General features: G+C 41.9%; 1 protein-coding gene across 2 annotated transcripts in view; it reads right to left on the bottom strand.

Annotated features, from left to right (window-relative positions):
- SEMA5B (semaphorin 5B) overlaps positions 1 to 16,859 on the bottom strand; it is a 323,405-nt gene that overhangs the window by 112,859 nt on the left and 193,687 nt on the right. For both annotated transcript variants that reach the window (XM_063429186.1, XM_063429187.1), the window contains one exon: positions 11,870 to 11,932. In XM_063429186.1, coding sequence (XP_063285256.1) covers positions 11,870 to 11,932 — 63 coding nt within the window. The remainder of the gene's footprint in view (positions 1 to 11,869; positions 11,933 to 16,859) is intronic.

The raw sequence follows: 16,859 nt of genomic DNA, 5'->3' as shown, positions 1-16,859 counted from the left end.
GACGGGGACACCCCAGCACTTCTCACGTAGAGGCCGATGATCTCCTGGACAACAGACCAGTGGCGCCGAGACGAAGGGAGGTCCACGCAGAAGTTCAGGGGTGCAGCCGTAGAGAACGTGGGCAAAGATAGACCGTCTCACGCCTCTGCCTCTCAGCTACCGTTGAACGATGAGTTTCCCGGCCAATGCACCAAATGATACCGGAGAAACTGACGGAAGCCAAGCACAGAGAGATGGACACAGGTTTCTTCAGGAAGGAAGAGATTCTTTATTGGATCACCGATCGGGACTCAGAGGGACTAGCGTCACCAAAATACAGCAAAGTCTGAGTACTGAATACATAGAGTACATTCCTTATATAGCACTGTAGCTCCTCCCACAATTAACTACACCCACACATACCCTTAACCTATTTAATAAATAGAGTCTAAACTCATCCATCCGGTCTAACCACGTGGCTCATCTGATACAAAGGAGAGGGACGCGTAATTCCAGTTCTTACATTCCTGCACCTGGTCAGTACAGTGATAACAGTATCTTAGCTACGTGTAATTAACTAACTGATACTACAAACACATATACATACATATGCCTTGTGGCAATCTTAGCCTGCTAAACTTGTATTTTACTGGAATTACATCACAGTATTAGTTTGGTAGCTCACAGTAATTCTGTGACTCAGACAGTACTCCATACTGCTATATGCAGGTGTTATAGCGGTTCCCATTTCATTGTGTGCAGAGCCTGCCTTGGGCTCCCATTTATACCTACCTGTACCATGATTCTAACAATGGTCGTAATCCATCCATTTAACGAGTTCCTCTTCCTGAAAACGTGTCGGCAGACAGCCGTGTGTCCACTTCTCAATTTCTTCCATAAATTATAACTATATATATTTGACTCTCCTTGTTGCGCAAAGCACATGTTAATTAACCAATTAAAACCTGAATCGACATTTCCACCAGAAATCCATGGAACAGTAAAGTATCCACAGGATACAAAAGGATGTACCCTTTCTCAGCATTTCTGAAGTTACAGAACCCAAATAATTCACACCGAGGGCCGTTACAAAGTAAAACATCCAGATTCCCTTTCACGTCCATCCTGAGAGAAGGTCACAGCCCCCCCATTCCCCCATATTCCCACCGTGTGCGGAGACTGCACTTTCTAAGGAAGGAAAAGTAGACTTCAAACTGCACACTGCACGGCTGACAGTGGCAGGAGGGATACACATCACAGAGCCGCACAAGTCGGCTCCATCAATCAGCGCTGGGAAAAGAAGGCTCACTGCAGCTCAACACAGAAAGAGGGGGAACAAATTTATCAAACTGCATCTCCATGAGCGATCGCACAAATCTTTTGTTAGAAGAAGCGAACACGGAATGTTACAGAACTTCATATCAGCAAGATGGTCAACTCAAAATATATGAGAATTGATTAAACTGCAGTGAAATAGATCCCTGGATCTGGTTTGGGACGGCTTAGTATTGTGTGTGGTACTTTTTTTAACTGAACTACAGACCAGCAAAACCTGGACCAAAAACCCAGGACACACAGAAAGGCAGCCAGCACGTCAGCAACAGCCTTACATGTTTCACACCAATAGGCGCTTAGTCATAGGCCTATTAATACTTACTCCAGTAAAAAAAAAATCATGTTTCACACCAATAGGAGCTTAGTCATAGGCCTATTAATACTTACTCACCAGTAAAAAAAAAATCATGTTTCACACCAATAGGAGCTTAGTCATAGGCCTATTAATACTTACTCCAGTAAAAAAAAAAATTCATGTTTCACACCAATAGGAGCTTAGTCATAGGCCTATTAATACTTACTCACCAGTAAAAAAAAATGTCATGTTTCACACCAATAGGTGCTTAGTCATAGGCCTATGCAAGTGCAAAACATGTCAGGTTGTGTGTCCCAGCTTACCTGGATTTTAACACTCCGCAGACGAGTAATCCCCTGCTGATTTCATACTATGCAGTTTGTAGATGGTAGAGCATGTTGTGTTGAGTTCCAGCCTTGGTTACAATGTATTTTATCCACACAATATGACTATTTGGTTTTCTGATTTAGCTCATTATATTTGTTCTCCCTTCTACTGTGATTCCATAATCTGGCAACAAACTAATGGACTTCACTCATGTGAGATGGCTTGAGGATTAGTCAAGAGAGAGCATCCCCTCCGGCCACCCTCCAGCTGGCTAACTTACAAGTTTAGCCATTGGGATAGAGGGTCTGTAGGACTTACTGATGATCAGGTTACATTTTTGCCCAGACTAGAGATAGTAAAGATAGATAATAGGGGGTCAGGATCGGAGGGATACAGACTGTCAGTTTATAGGCCAAGGACAAAGCAGGCTACACACAGGGCAAACACAAAGAAGGGAAGCAGTAAACAGACGAGGACAGTGTGCGAGACATTCAGAATCAGGAGCAAGGCATGGGTCAAGACTGGAGAATGCACAACGAACCATTCGTGGAAACAAATCTGCATCTGGGATGGACGTTCCACTACGAATCCCACATGTATGTTTTATTCTCAACAAGGAATATTTTCACAATATTTAACCCCTTGAGGACACATGACATGTGTGACATGATTCCCTTTTATTCCAGAAGTTTGGTCCTTAAGGGGTTAAAGGTCTTTAGTGTCACAGGTAATATTACAACCACTTTTACATGGGAGCTGAATTCATAATAATAATGTTCTCTTAAAAATTCTAGTTCATGGAAGCAAAAATAAGACTGTCCCTTTAAATCTAGAAGTAAACTGATGTCACCATGTGTGTCCCCGCTTCTGGTGCGGTACTTTAAACCCTGGACCATATTTCCAGGAAACACGCGTGACCTGCTCTCAGGGGTCACGGGCAGGGTGGGCAAGGTTCCAATTTGGAGAGATGCCAATAAAGTTTGAGGGAGAAGAGCAAAGATGATGCCAGGTTTAATATTGAGGGCTTTCCGTGACTGATCATTCAGAGAGAAACCATTTACTAATGGGGAATTTGTTATAAATTTAGGGATCCATTCACATACATGATAACATGACACTGACAAGATGGTCTTATTGTATCCCCAGGGACAAAATAAATATAAACACATATCCCGACAGAGCAGGTAAAGAACATGGAATTCCTGACAGTCCCCAACTGGTCCGTCTTAACAACCAACCATGAGGGACTCCAGAAGGAACACCGAAGTCATTTTCCCACTGCCAAAGGTGTAGGCAAAGCCTCATTTCCAGGGAGTCCAAAATGAACCCCAAGAATCGAACTTACGTTTGAGGCACCAGTGAGCACTCAGTCAAGAGAGACTAGCAGGCAGATATGCCAAACCAGCAAAAAGGCCTTGTGTACCAAGATATCATCCATTTACAGGGCAAACTCAATACGAAGGCACACGCTGCAGCATCAGGTGCCAAGAACCTAGGTGAACACCCTGGGAATTATGGCTAGCCCATGAAGTGAGAAGACAAACTAGAAGTGCCAGTTCTAAAAGAGAAACTGCAGGATCCGGAGATGATCCAGATGGATCAGAATGTGAAGATTTGCTTCCTTCAGTTCCACGATTCTCATGAACTGACCCTCCTGCACCAAAGGCAGGACTTTCAAAGTGGGAATTCTGACGGACAGGTTGAGGGCCTTAAGATCCAAGATGGGCCACAATGTATCCAACTTTATTGGGATCACAAACCGGTTAGAGTGGATAGAACCTCTGGCAGAAATGATCTTGAGATGATCTTGGGAACAATCCTGAGGCAGGCATGCTGAATAGGAGGGACTTTACTCCATGTCGTTAATACGTCAATGGATGGAAAAGCGAAATATTGCTGAAAACAGACTTTAGCTCTGTTTTTATATTGTTTTTAATGTTTGGTAAATTCCAATTAAAAAGGACTCACGGAGGTTCTGTGATACATTTGAAGTTGTAATTTCACAGCTGAGACAATTGGCTTTAAATTAATATTTTAATGATGTCCCCTTTTCCTCTCCCAGAATTCATTACATGCTGCACAAACACTAAGGGATTAGTAAAATGGTAAATTAGTGCAAACTGACAGCTGATTTACATCCATACGCAAACACAAGATCAAATGCTGCACTTTTTGTAACGTGGTTATTTTGGTCATTATTTAGTGAATAAGGCCCTTAATTTCAGAGACGTTCTCCATGTGATTGGAATAATTGCCCTTAGAGGGCTATCATTTATCCTGTAATGTCATCCTATTTGTGCCCTGTCCCCATATATATATATATAATTACATATATTGTAACAGTGAACACGGCAGACTATAATCATCTCCTCTGTTATCGGGGGGGGGGGGGGGGGTGGGAGGGGAGCTCCTTTCTATATCAGTAAAATAAAAAAACGCATTTATGGGGGATTGTCACATGGAGGTTTGATCACTTTTGAGGGAAATACACAATTTAATGAACAAATCTTCCCTCTGACCCTAAACTAATTAGAAGAGATTTATTTGCGGGCGTACTAAATGTTAAAAGGTTTTAATATGTCACGTCATTGCGTTATCTATAAAAGAGATTTTTGAAGTAGATGGGAGACGGGAGACATTCCTATCAACTTAGGGCTCTGTTCACTAAATGCTGCATTGTGAATGGGGGGGGGGGGGGAGGTGGGAGGGGGATGATTTCAGTTAAAATTCAGCTAATCTCTCACTTTGGCGACTTAATACTGGAATGTGCCATTTGGATATTATTATACAGCAACTCACAGATTTGTGAGCCCCATAATGTCATAAAGCAGGAGTAGTGGTTACATGGCATAGGCTCCCAGGGAATTGAAAGCAGAAATAAATTACTAAACTGCATACTGTTGGTTAATTGCGGCAAAGATCAGTTGTTTCTGCACTTTAACCATTGCAGTGCTGTGAGAGAGAGAGACAAATAATTGAACAAGCCATTATGACTTTAAAATCGCTGCCCCAATCCACATAAACTAAACTCCCCGGTGTTACTGGGGCTGATTTAACGTATTTTACAGGCTGGATATGTGTGCGCCTGTTCAGATCCACTTTCTCCCAGTCTGAACCAAATCGAGCTGGCTCGGCACAAATTACACTTTAACAAGCAAAATTCAAACTACTCTCTTGTCCCATATTTTACAATCAATGTGTCTGAATGGCAGCAGCTGTGGGTCTCCTGCTGAATACTTTTATTTATGGAGCAGTACGACGGGGCCGCAGGGTTTGCATGTCAGCATGCACGGGGGGACGGGGGGGTGTGGGGTGTGTGGGGGGGGGTGTGGGGGTGTGTGGGGGGGTGTGGGGTGTGTGGGGGGGTGGGGGGGTGTGGGGGGGGTGTGGGGGGGTGTGGGGGGTGTGGGGGGTGTGGGGGGGTGTGGGGGGTGTGGGGTGTGTGGGGGGTGTGGGGTGTGGGGTGTGGGGGGGGGGTGTGTGGGGGGGGGGGTGTGGGGGGGGGGTGTGTGGGGGGGGGGGTGTGGGGGGGGGGTGTGTGGGGGGGGGGGTGTGGGGGGGGGGTGTGTGGGGGGGGGGGGGGTGTGGGGGGGGGGGGTGTGTGGGGGGGGGGGGTGTGGGGGGGGGGGGCAGGGGCAGGGGGTGCTATCAGAGAGGGCCAACACAGATTCAGACTGAAAACTGTCACTAAAGTTAGAATTCAAAGAGAATTTCAAATTCCAGGTAAAAATAGTCAAACTGTAAAAATGATCTAAGTCAGCTCAGCTACCAATTCAACTACTCTGGCCTTAAATGTGAAATTCTCTTTGAATTCTCAGTGTAGTGAAGAACCCTGCGAGTTAGCGGCTTCTATGGAGCCTGGAGAAGGGGAGAGTTCCCTCTAATGTGACCAATGACAGTGTTACAGCATTTCTAATACAAGTCTCACAACGGGAAAGAGACCTTCTACTATGACGTGTCCTTAGACATTCCTCTTTCAAAACGGCTGTCACCCCCACACCCCAAAATAAAAGGCAGATCTTTATAAAAAAAAACCTCCAAAATTTCCAATGCACTCAAACAATATCACAAGACAAATTAGGGAAGAGTTTGTTTAACCCCTTAAGGACACATGACATGTGTGACAGGTCATGATTCCCTTTTATTCCAGACGTTTGGTCCTTAAGGGGTTAATATTATTTTTTGTAAATTTGTTTTCATTAGAATTTTTTCTTGGAAGAGAGAGATAAGAGTCGGCCACGCAGGACCATGCAATGAAAAGTATACAGTGAGCATCGTATGACATCATGGGAATCATAGATAACAGCAGGACTGCAGGAATGCAAATCATTTTACAAGAGGTTTACCCCTTCAGAAACCGTGGGTAAAGTGCAAGACAGCATTTTATACAGTAATATACAATTATATAAAGTCATTTCACAATGAAGAGGATGGAGGCTTAATTTACAATCCCGGGGCCCGAGGGGCCTTTAGTCTCAAAGTCTGTTCTTTTAAATCGCGATCCGTCAGGATTTTCAAACACTTAATGGCAGGTATTCTAAATCTAACTCCATTTAAAATGTATTTCACAGGGAGCAAAGCTCATCCATTCTACTTTACCTCACTTTTCCTATCAATATATTTATTAAAGTGAACGTTCTGTTGGAACACAGTGTACTTTAAATTAGGATGCTAGTCCATAGACGATGCCTTTTTCACATGACATATATACGCTGGGTCTTAACGTGAAAACAGATAGTAAAAAGGCAGCATATCACCGATTGGACAGTTACTAAATTAGAAAAGTTTCTTTTGGGCTTTGGCAATCCTCCTGTGAACATTTAAAGGCACATTTCTCTTGTCACACGTTGATATGAAGCCGCCTTGTCTTTTCAATGATACGCACTAGCTGCGATTAATTGCCCATAATGGGTTTTCACGGGTTGAGGTATTTTACGTATTTTACTGGAATATTTCATTGTGATGCAGAGTCTGTGATTAACTCTCTCTGTGTGATAACTCCTTCCCTTTCCCCGAGATTCTCTGGAATATTTCACAAACACTGTGAATCACCAGGAATTCAAAATTAATTTCACATTTTATTGAATACATGTCTTTAACTCAGCGTTTACCGCAGGCGTTTGCAAAGGTCAGACAATGAAAGATTTTTGGTTTTAAGAATTGAAATCCCATCTCCCAGTGGAATGAGAGCATCAATTAACAGATAAAGCAACTGAAATATCTCAAAATGTAAAAACATAATGAGATGCAAATGACTCATTTTTCATGCAATCTCCCAAAATCGGTTAAAAGCCCTAATGCGGGAATATGCAGTGACAGGCACTCAACGTCCCCCAGGCTGCATTCTTCACACCTGCCTTCAGGACACACTTACCGGCTGAGGTTTCAGCGTTTACCTGCTTTAGCAGAGGTGAGTTAACCCCTTAAGGACCAAACTTCTGGAATAAAAGGAAATCATGACATGTCACACATGTCATGTGTCCTTAAGGGGTTAAAGGGACCCAGTACAACTTTACTGCATTTGATAGGAACATTCCAGACTGTTTGTGGCAGTTTGTAAAATTAGACAGTCCGGATGTTTTCTCCTGGTTCTCTTAGCGTCACAGAGCTACCAGTAGCGACAGGTGCAGTAAGCTAGAGATCACATGTATTACAGCTCGTTGAGAAGCATTAGAAAGCTGTGATCATGTGTGCACTCTCGGCTTCTCAGCAAGAAACCTCTTATCACAGTATTCTCCTGCACAGACTGAAAGGGCTGTAGGCAAGATGTGTTTCATATACCGTTCCAGAGAAAATATCCATAAGAGAATACATGCATGTTTTCATAGGAGGTATATCTACTATATTGTAAAAAAAATGTTCCTTTAACAAGCTGTATTTGTTATAGAATCCTGCACCCTAACCTTGCCTCCTTACCCCCATCCCACTCCAGAAAAAGAGTTCCACATCAATGTACACAGCTCAGCCCCTAGCAGCACTGGGTGAGCGGATTTTAATTCACAGCCTGGGTGCAGACAGTCAGAAAACCAACAAGCAGGTAGCGATATCCTTACTGTATACCTCCCTGGGTGTCCTCGCCTTCTAATGCAAGTTGCATAGTAGTTCAATTACTCAGTGCTGTCAATGACTGAGCTGTGTACGTACATTGATAAGGAAGTATTTTTCTGGAGTGAGGGGGCGTGTCTAAAGAGGCAGGCTTATGGTGCAGCATTCTACAAAAAATTACAAATTTAATGCAAAAACTATAGTATTTGCATAACTATATCATATGCATTAAAGTTGTATTGGTGCCTGGAGTGTCCTTTTATCGGTGACCATTCTCGGCGAGACACCACAGGGATAGCCTGTAATCCTGGCCTATTACTGTCTGCAGAGGACATTTTTAACAAAAACTGCATTAGGGATTCTACGGCTAACTATGGCATTTCATATCGTAGCATTTCCACGAATCCTCAGCCAATTCACCATCTGCCACACCATAACTACCGTAACCATGCCTGGCAAAGAACATAAAGCAGAGTGTGTTGGAGTGCAGGTAATGTCCCTGTAGCTGCCGTGATCATATAGCAAGGATCCAAATTATCTGCTGGATTCCAACCACGCCCAAAGAAACGGTTAGAAGTCCAAAATAGCTGAATTGGACAATTTTATATTTAGGCTATTTTTACCTAAAATGTGTCATTCTCACAATTTCCAGAATACATTCCACTATGAATTATAACCCAAGTAAACTCACGTTGGGATCTTGCAGTTGCTCACAGAATGCACTAGGTGGCACTGCAAAACTCCTTTTTATTAAAGGGATACAGACATTCATCTTGATATCTTAACACAGTATTTGTTTTTAATTCATGTATATTGAGATTTTTTAGGAAATCCCCTTTCTGACAGCCATGGTCTGTACTTTCTGTATAATGGCAGGTGAGTTGTAAGACGATTTTGTGTTAACATTAAAAATAAATGAGTTCTTTTTAATATTAGAGTGTTCCTTGCACCTCCCCTCTGTGGTCTATGGACATGAATGGTACGGAGCGTTTACAATGAGCTGCTCCCAAGAAATGTCACGTATTAGCCCTTTCTTGTCCTATGACAAGTCCTCTGTGCTTCTAATCCCAGCCTTTATCGAATCCCTAGCATGACAGCATTTACAGATCACGGTATCACCTGTATTCACATCTGACAAATAACAAAATCCACAGAGATAAAGTGATATATGATCAGCGTAGAACTATGAAGACGTCAGATTCAGATTGTTTTATCTGAAGAATCTGCCCGTTCACGGTGAGAATCTGCCCCATCATGGTGAGAATCTGCCCCTCTACACTAAGAATATGTCACTTTTTATTGGTAGGGCAACAAAGAATCTCCCCAGGTACTCAAGGTGTTGAAGCCACAGGCAGTTTCAATGAAACAAAAACAACAGCAACATTTTGACCTCCTAAGGCACCCCTTTAAATGGTAAATATCCATCCTCTGGAATTCACATTATTGAATAGAAAAACATTACAAATCACATAGAACGTGTGTTAACTATTTTCATGAGATATTCTGGTTTGTTTTAAACGTATATTGAAGATTTAGCAAATTAAATCATGATAAAGTTAAAACATGGCACAGCCAGGGCACACAATGCAAATGAAGAGGAGAAATAGAAACATTGTTTCATGTCTGAACGCCAGGTGTGAAGGGCAGAACTTATAACAATGAGTGACAAGGAATTAAGATGGAGGCGCCCAGTTACAGGATAATGAGCTGTGGATTTCTACATTTAATTTTATTTCTCGCATCTCACAAATGCATGTTTATACAATATAGGTATAAGTGAACATGGAAAATATTGGGAAGTGACAATACCCCTTTCAATTGAGAATCTACCCATTTATATTACAAATCTGCTCAATCAACATGAGAATCTGCCTCATCACACAAAGAATCTTCCAATTCACACAATAGGTGCCCCTTTATTCTGATAATCTGCCCGTTCACACAGAATACGTCACTTTAAAATGTAAATCTGCCCATTCACATCAGGAATCTGCCCAAAAACATTTAGAATCTGCCCATTCACTCCAGAAGTCTGCCTATTCACTCCAGGAATCTAACCATGCACACCAGGAATCTGCGCAAAAACATTTAGAATCTGCCCATTCACTCCAGGAATCTAACCATTCACACCAGGAATCTGTCCAAAAACATTTAGAATCTGCCCATTCACTCCAGGAATCTGCCCATTCTTCCCGAGATTGGAGTAAAATCCCGGCCTTGACAGTTTGCAGTTATGGGAAGGTATCAGAAAGTTAATTTTAATTAGGTAAAGGTAGGCACACCCAGTCAAATGCTATCAGAGGAAATATCCGAAAACAAAATAAGTAAAAAATGAGACAGGGCGTTTAAAAAAGGTCCTATTCCTCAAGGACCAAATAAATCTACAAATACTACTCAATGAGAAGCCCCATTGGTTTACTTAGATGCTTTTGTGTGGTTGGAAGGCACGTTGCGTTCTATGCACCGTTCGCGCATGCGTGGCACGGAGATCCCTCCTCTCACTATTTCTGTATGAATTGGTTTGTCTTCTATGTATTATTTGTTGGGTTGTAATGTCTGGTAACGTTCTGCCTTAGTAGTAATTCTGTTACGTATGAACCTGTTTGGAAGTAATTGCAGAATTTTTTGCATCTTATTATCATGTGATTTACGCTTCGATTGTCTGATATGCATTTTGCGATGCCTGCTTTTGTGGACCTATTTAATAAAGTGTATTTTTCTTTTTATGGTCGTGCTCCTCATTGAGTAGTAAAGGTATCAGAAAGTGCCTTCAAATCTCGTTTTGTGATTTATTTTGAGTTTCTGATACAATATCCGCCTGCCCAGAATGCCGTCTCTCTGACATGTCTGACTGTGAACTCATTTCATCGCTGCCAACATGGAAAAGAAACGTTAAATGTCACAGTCTTGCTGTCACATAGAACCCATGTTTCTGTCATGTCCTCCCTCGCCTCGGCCGTCTCACAGAGCTGAATACAGAGAGCGCTGACAGTCACTCTGCAGACAGCCTGCAGTCTGCCACAATGAAGCAGATTGGTTTATATTAGTCCCTAGTTTATTGCCTGTTTAGAACAATAATATTTTTTAATTGAGGCTTTGAGGTAGTCTGTCACCAGAGGTAATCTCTGACAGAGTGTCCCTTCTTTGACAGTATTGTCGAATCTCCTGCGGGACAAGCCTCACCAGAGAGTCCTGCTTATTAAAGACTTTTATGCAACAGTTGTTCTTGTCTGCAATTAAATCTCCGAACAGACCCAATGTGGCCGCACTCCAAACCTCGCAGTTTCTAGCTCACAAGAGGCGGATATTTTCAACACAGAAAAACAAAACCACTACGGTGCTCTTAGATGCATATCTCCCCTGAAATGGCGCTATCTCCCACCGCATGGATCTGTGACAGGGAACTAACATTCATACCGGCATTAATATGGGTTCATTTTGGATATGCACCTCACACTATTCTTAACAAGCTGCGCCATGGGAGGAGTAAGAAATACCAAAACCTGTGCTAATTAGGAGACTTGTCATAAATATGCAAATATCATCATTGCAAAATAACAGCTTGCTGTACTTGGGATCTACGCATTTAATTGTAAGCTCTATGGACCACTAACAGCGTTCCCTTAATTATGTTTCTCTGAGAATCCAGAGCAGATATTAAATGATTTTATCAGTTAATATTAGTAATATCATTACATGCCTCCAGTATAATCCCCGGGTGTTTCCAGCAATAACCAAACTGCTTGCTATCAATACTGACATTGTAAAAAATGTGAACTCTTATAATAACTATTCTGCTTGATACTGATTACGTAATATATATAAATATGTATGTAAATTCTTCTTTCTTATTGTGCGTATCAAACACCCAGCTCGTGGCAATCCTACCTCCATCTTCCCTTTACTTTGGCAGGATCTCCGGGTATCTTCATCTGAAGACCATTCTGTTGCCTAAAAAATAGAATTAAGAGCACAGGTCACAGTATAGTCAATACAGCTCTTCCAGTAACATTACAGACCCTGTGCCTAGTCACCGTGAGCAATCGAGACCACCAGCATCGACTACCTCGATCTGGGAATATGGACACGTTTACCTCCAAACACATTATATTTAATTCCCTTAACTCAATATTTACACAGGCCGAGCAGATATCGGAGGGCCTGCAGCCAGTGTAGATTTAGACAGTAATACCCCACAGTGAGTGTAGATTTAGACAGTGATACCCCCACATTGAGCATTAATTGATGAAAAATCTGCACGGATGACAAAGTACCACATCAAACACTGAATCATGTGAGTTAATTCTGGGGCAATGCTCTAAATGTAGCTCTGCAGGAACATTTGAAAGGTTCCCGTAACGATTGGTTTGCTTATAGCAGTTTGCCCCAGAATTAGTTTTTTTTAAACATAATCTCTTCAATGTCACCTCTAACACAGGCGGGGAATTCGTCCCTCACAGCAAACATATAATGGCTGTGAGGCCCATGATATTCACTCCGTTAATGGAAACTTTAATTTGTTCGTACGGTTCTGCTGTCCGCCAGAATTTTTTATAAAACCCTGCAGTACGTGTCGGGCATGTTATACGGCTCGCTAATGTAAAGGCGATCAGGGGTCATGTCCTTAATTACATATTATGTAATGTCCTCCAAAACTCCAACCTGGATTTCCCAGGAGACCTAGCAGCGCCCACCATTGTTACCGGAGCAGAAAGTACAGATATAAAGGAAATCACCCATTAAATGAGAATAAAAGAGAGCGTTGATTTCTAAATGTTTAATAGGCAGTGTCGGTTTTACATTCTCTATTATTAAAGCCAAAGACGAGTAATAAAACTGTATTTTACCCGTGTTCATTATTGTGTAGTAAATCAGTTTATTGGGGGGTTAGACATAGGTATAAGGTATGTGATTGGCTGAATACATCCGCTGTATAAGATGTACGTTATCTGTAAAGTTAAAACGTAGTAAGTCCCGGTGTTGGTGTTGGGTATAATATAGGAGCTTATAATGACATTAAGCTTGAGCTAAGAAACCCGCTAACGATGGTTAATGATCTTCTAATTATCTTCTGGTTTTACACCTATAACAGATATTCTCTTACACACTCATTGCAGATATCGTCTCGTTTTACACCTATAACAGATATTCTCTTACACACTCATTGCAGATATCGTCTCGTTTTACACCTATAACAGATATTCTCTTACACGCTCATTGCTGATATCTTCTGGTTTTACACCTATAACAGATATTCTCTTACACACTCATTGCTGATATCGTCTCGTTTTACACCTATAACAGATATTCTCTTACACACTCATTGCAGATATCGTCTCGTTTTACACCTATAACAGATATTCTCTTACACACTCATTGCTGATATCTTCTCATGTTACACCTATAACAGATATTCTCTTACACACTTATTGCTGATATCGTCTGGTTTTACACCTATAACAGATATTCTCTTACACACTCATTGCAGATATCTTCTGGTTTTACACCTATAACAGATATTCTCTTACACACTCATTGCTGATATCTTCTGGTTTTACACCTATAACAGATAATCTCTTACACACTCATTGCTGATATCTTCTGGTTTTACACCTATAACAGATATTCTCTTACACACTCATTGCTGATATCTTCTGGTTTTACACCTATAACAGATATTCTCTTACACACTCATTGCTGATATCTTCTCGTTTTACACCTATAACAGATATTCTCTTACACACTCATTGCTGATATCTTCTCATTTTACACCTATAACAGATATTCTCTTAAACACTTATTGCTGATATCGTCTGGTTTTACACCTATAACAGATATTCTCTTACACACTCATTGCTGATATCTTCTGGTTTTACACCTATAACAGATATTCTCTTACACACTCATTGCTGATATCTTCTCGTTTTACACCTATAACAGATATTCTCTTACACACTCATTGCTGATATCTTCTCATTTTACACCTATAACAGATATTCTCTTACACGCTCATTGCTGATATCTTCTCGTTTTACACCTATAACAGATATTCTCTTACACACTCATTGCAGATATTGTCTCGTTTTACACCTATAACAGATATTCTCTTACACACTCATTGCTGATATCTTCTCGTTTTACACCTATAACAGATATTCTCTTACACACTTATTGCTGATATCGTCTGGTTTTACACCTATAACGGATATTCTCTTACACACTCATTGCTGATATCTTCTGGTTTTACACCTATAACAGATATTCTCTTACACACTCATTGCTGATATCTTCTCGTTTTACACCTATAACAGATATTCTCTTACACACTCATTGCTGATATCTTCTCGTTTTACACCTATAACAGATATTCTCTTACACACTCATTGCTGATATCTTCTCGTTTTACACCTATAACAGATATTCTCTTACACACCTATAGCTGAAACCTTCTCCTTTTGCATACGCTGCACTTTAACCCCTTAAGGACACATGACATGTGTGACATGTCATGATTCCCTTTTGTTCCAGAAGTTTAGTCCTTAAGGGGTTAAAGAAATGGGCAAATCCTGTGCCGTTCACATCCCCTAAATCACTGTGTAAGTAGAGGGGCACACAGCCGCTCCCTATGTAACCCACGGCTCCATGATTTATGGGATTGGGATAGTGAAAGATCTCCCCCCAATGACCTGCATATTGTTCCACACAAAGCATTCCTATGAACACGGCCATATTGAGAACACAATCAATTTACTAAGGCTGCAGTCTGCATTGTGTTTCTGCAAGAGGCGCACACAGTGCTCTCAAACACCCTTCGAAATTCCTTTTCTTCCCTCCGTCACATCTTGGGAAGCTGAGATAAAGGCAGGGATGAGGGGAATCGGGGGTCTGTGGGGGAGTTAGCTGTGGACCGTTCATGGGAAGGCCATAGTACCAGTGATCTGAAAGCAGAGATTCCAGGGACAAATCTTAATGACATTGGACAAGTCGCTTCATGTTATTGAGTTCTAAAATAAGAGACTGGATTACAAGCTCTCCAACGGGGAGGGGGAACGGATAGCATTTACATTGACAGAATCGGAAGACTAAAAGTGCTCATAAATGTGATGTTTGGGAAACAGGCGATAATCTGAAAAGGAAATGCTCTGTTCACATGAAATGATTATTGACAAATATTTCTGCTTGTTCTCGAACGCTCTGTAAATGAGGATAATCATGTTATGCGCCCCTTCGCAGCTTTATTCACCTCGAGTCAGATTTATTGTCACTCAGAACCTGCTTCTCCATTCAACTCAATGTGACAACTTGAAATAGCCTGCAAAGTCCCAAAGTCACCGGCAACTGAATTCCAAATTACGACTAAAACGCTGAATCTAGCCGAATGAAACCGTCAAATTAGCTCTCAATCAGAATTCAAATCCAGCCGTGTAAATCAGCAGATAAATGAGCAGGTCACATTGTTACCGAGTCTCCATTACAATCTGTTGATAAGTCTGGCAGGGGATTGATTTTACTATCGGGTCCCCTACACAGCTGTACATTCCGTATTGTAATGGGAGCAAAACCTGGGGTAACATACCGAAAGAACACAATAATTGGGCTAAATTGGATAAATGAAAGTCTTCCTGGAGCTACCAACCATGAAATGGGGGAAGGGGAACCTTGGATAAACAAGAACGGGCCGATGTAAGCTAACACTCAGGATAAAAAAAACCTTTCCAATGAATAACTCCCTAATCCTTGAATGTCAGGGGCCCAAGCAATAGCTCAGGATGCTATGTGGGTAAAACCCTGCGTATCGCCCTCCAGCTGCTCTCCAAGCACCTGATGTGTTTCACTCCGTTTAAACAGCTGATTCCGTACACAAACATTGCCAAACAGCTTTCCTGGTGTTTTACAACATTGTAGCAGCTCAGCCAGAATATTGCTAAACATTTTGTAACATTGTAACTGGCTCTATCAATCCAGGGAAAGAAATTGGGTCCAGGGGACGGAACACACCAGGTAATTAAGTCTTGTTCCAGCTTGTTCAGATTATTCCCTGACCTGATCGGTTATCATTCACCCTCAACTATCCAAGAACAAACATTGCAACTGTACGGGAGCCTGTACTTAATCCATGCAGGAGCGAAATGTGTCTGAACCTGCTCTCCGGGGGATCACAGCGAGGTCACCTGTACCTGCATTGATTCTAGACTGACACACAGTAGTGTGTTATAATTGATCAGCATGTGGATACCTGGAATAGCCTCCCAGTGGGAGCAGTAACAGTGATATAGAAAGGGTAGTAGATACATCTTCTTCTCATCCTCCGTAATCTTGGGTCTACGAGATATTGCTCTCTCCTGGTGCTCCTCCTACCTCTCCCAGCTCTCATTCAGTGTTTCTTTCTCTGCTTCTTCTCCCCAATCCCTCTCTGTTGGCGTTCCCAAAAGGTCTATCCTTGGTCCCCTACTGTTCTCTATCTATACTGCCTCACTTGGTAAACTCATCAGCTCCTTTGGCTTCCAGAATCATTTCTATGCAGATGACACGCAAATCTATCTGTCCTCCCCTGATCTCTCCCTGTCCATCTTGACTCGTGTCTCTGACTGTCTCTCTGCTATTTCCAACTGGATGGCTGCTAATTTCCTTAAACTCAACCTGTCCAAAAGAAAACTTCTGGTCTTCCTTCCCTCAAGTGTTGCTACTCCCTTGTCTGTGGCCTTTCAAGTCAATGGCGCTACCATCCGCTCTACCTCCAAGGCTCGCTGCCTAGGTGCTCTCTTTGACTCCGACCTCTCCTTCACCCCTTATGTCCAATCAATCGCCAAATCCTGTTGCTTCCATCTCAAAAATATTGCGCACATCCGACCCTATTTTAAGGGACACTCTAGGCACC

The sequence above is a fragment of the Pelobates fuscus genome, chromosome 8, assembly GCF_036172605.1.
Source record: "Pelobates fuscus isolate aPelFus1 chromosome 8, aPelFus1.pri, whole genome shotgun sequence".
In the NCBI taxonomy this organism is placed as follows: Eukaryota; Metazoa; Chordata; class Amphibia; order Anura; family Pelobatidae; genus Pelobates; species Pelobates fuscus.
The sequence above is the reverse complement of the archived record's forward strand: the minus strand, read 5'-3'. Positions and strand labels throughout refer to the sequence as shown.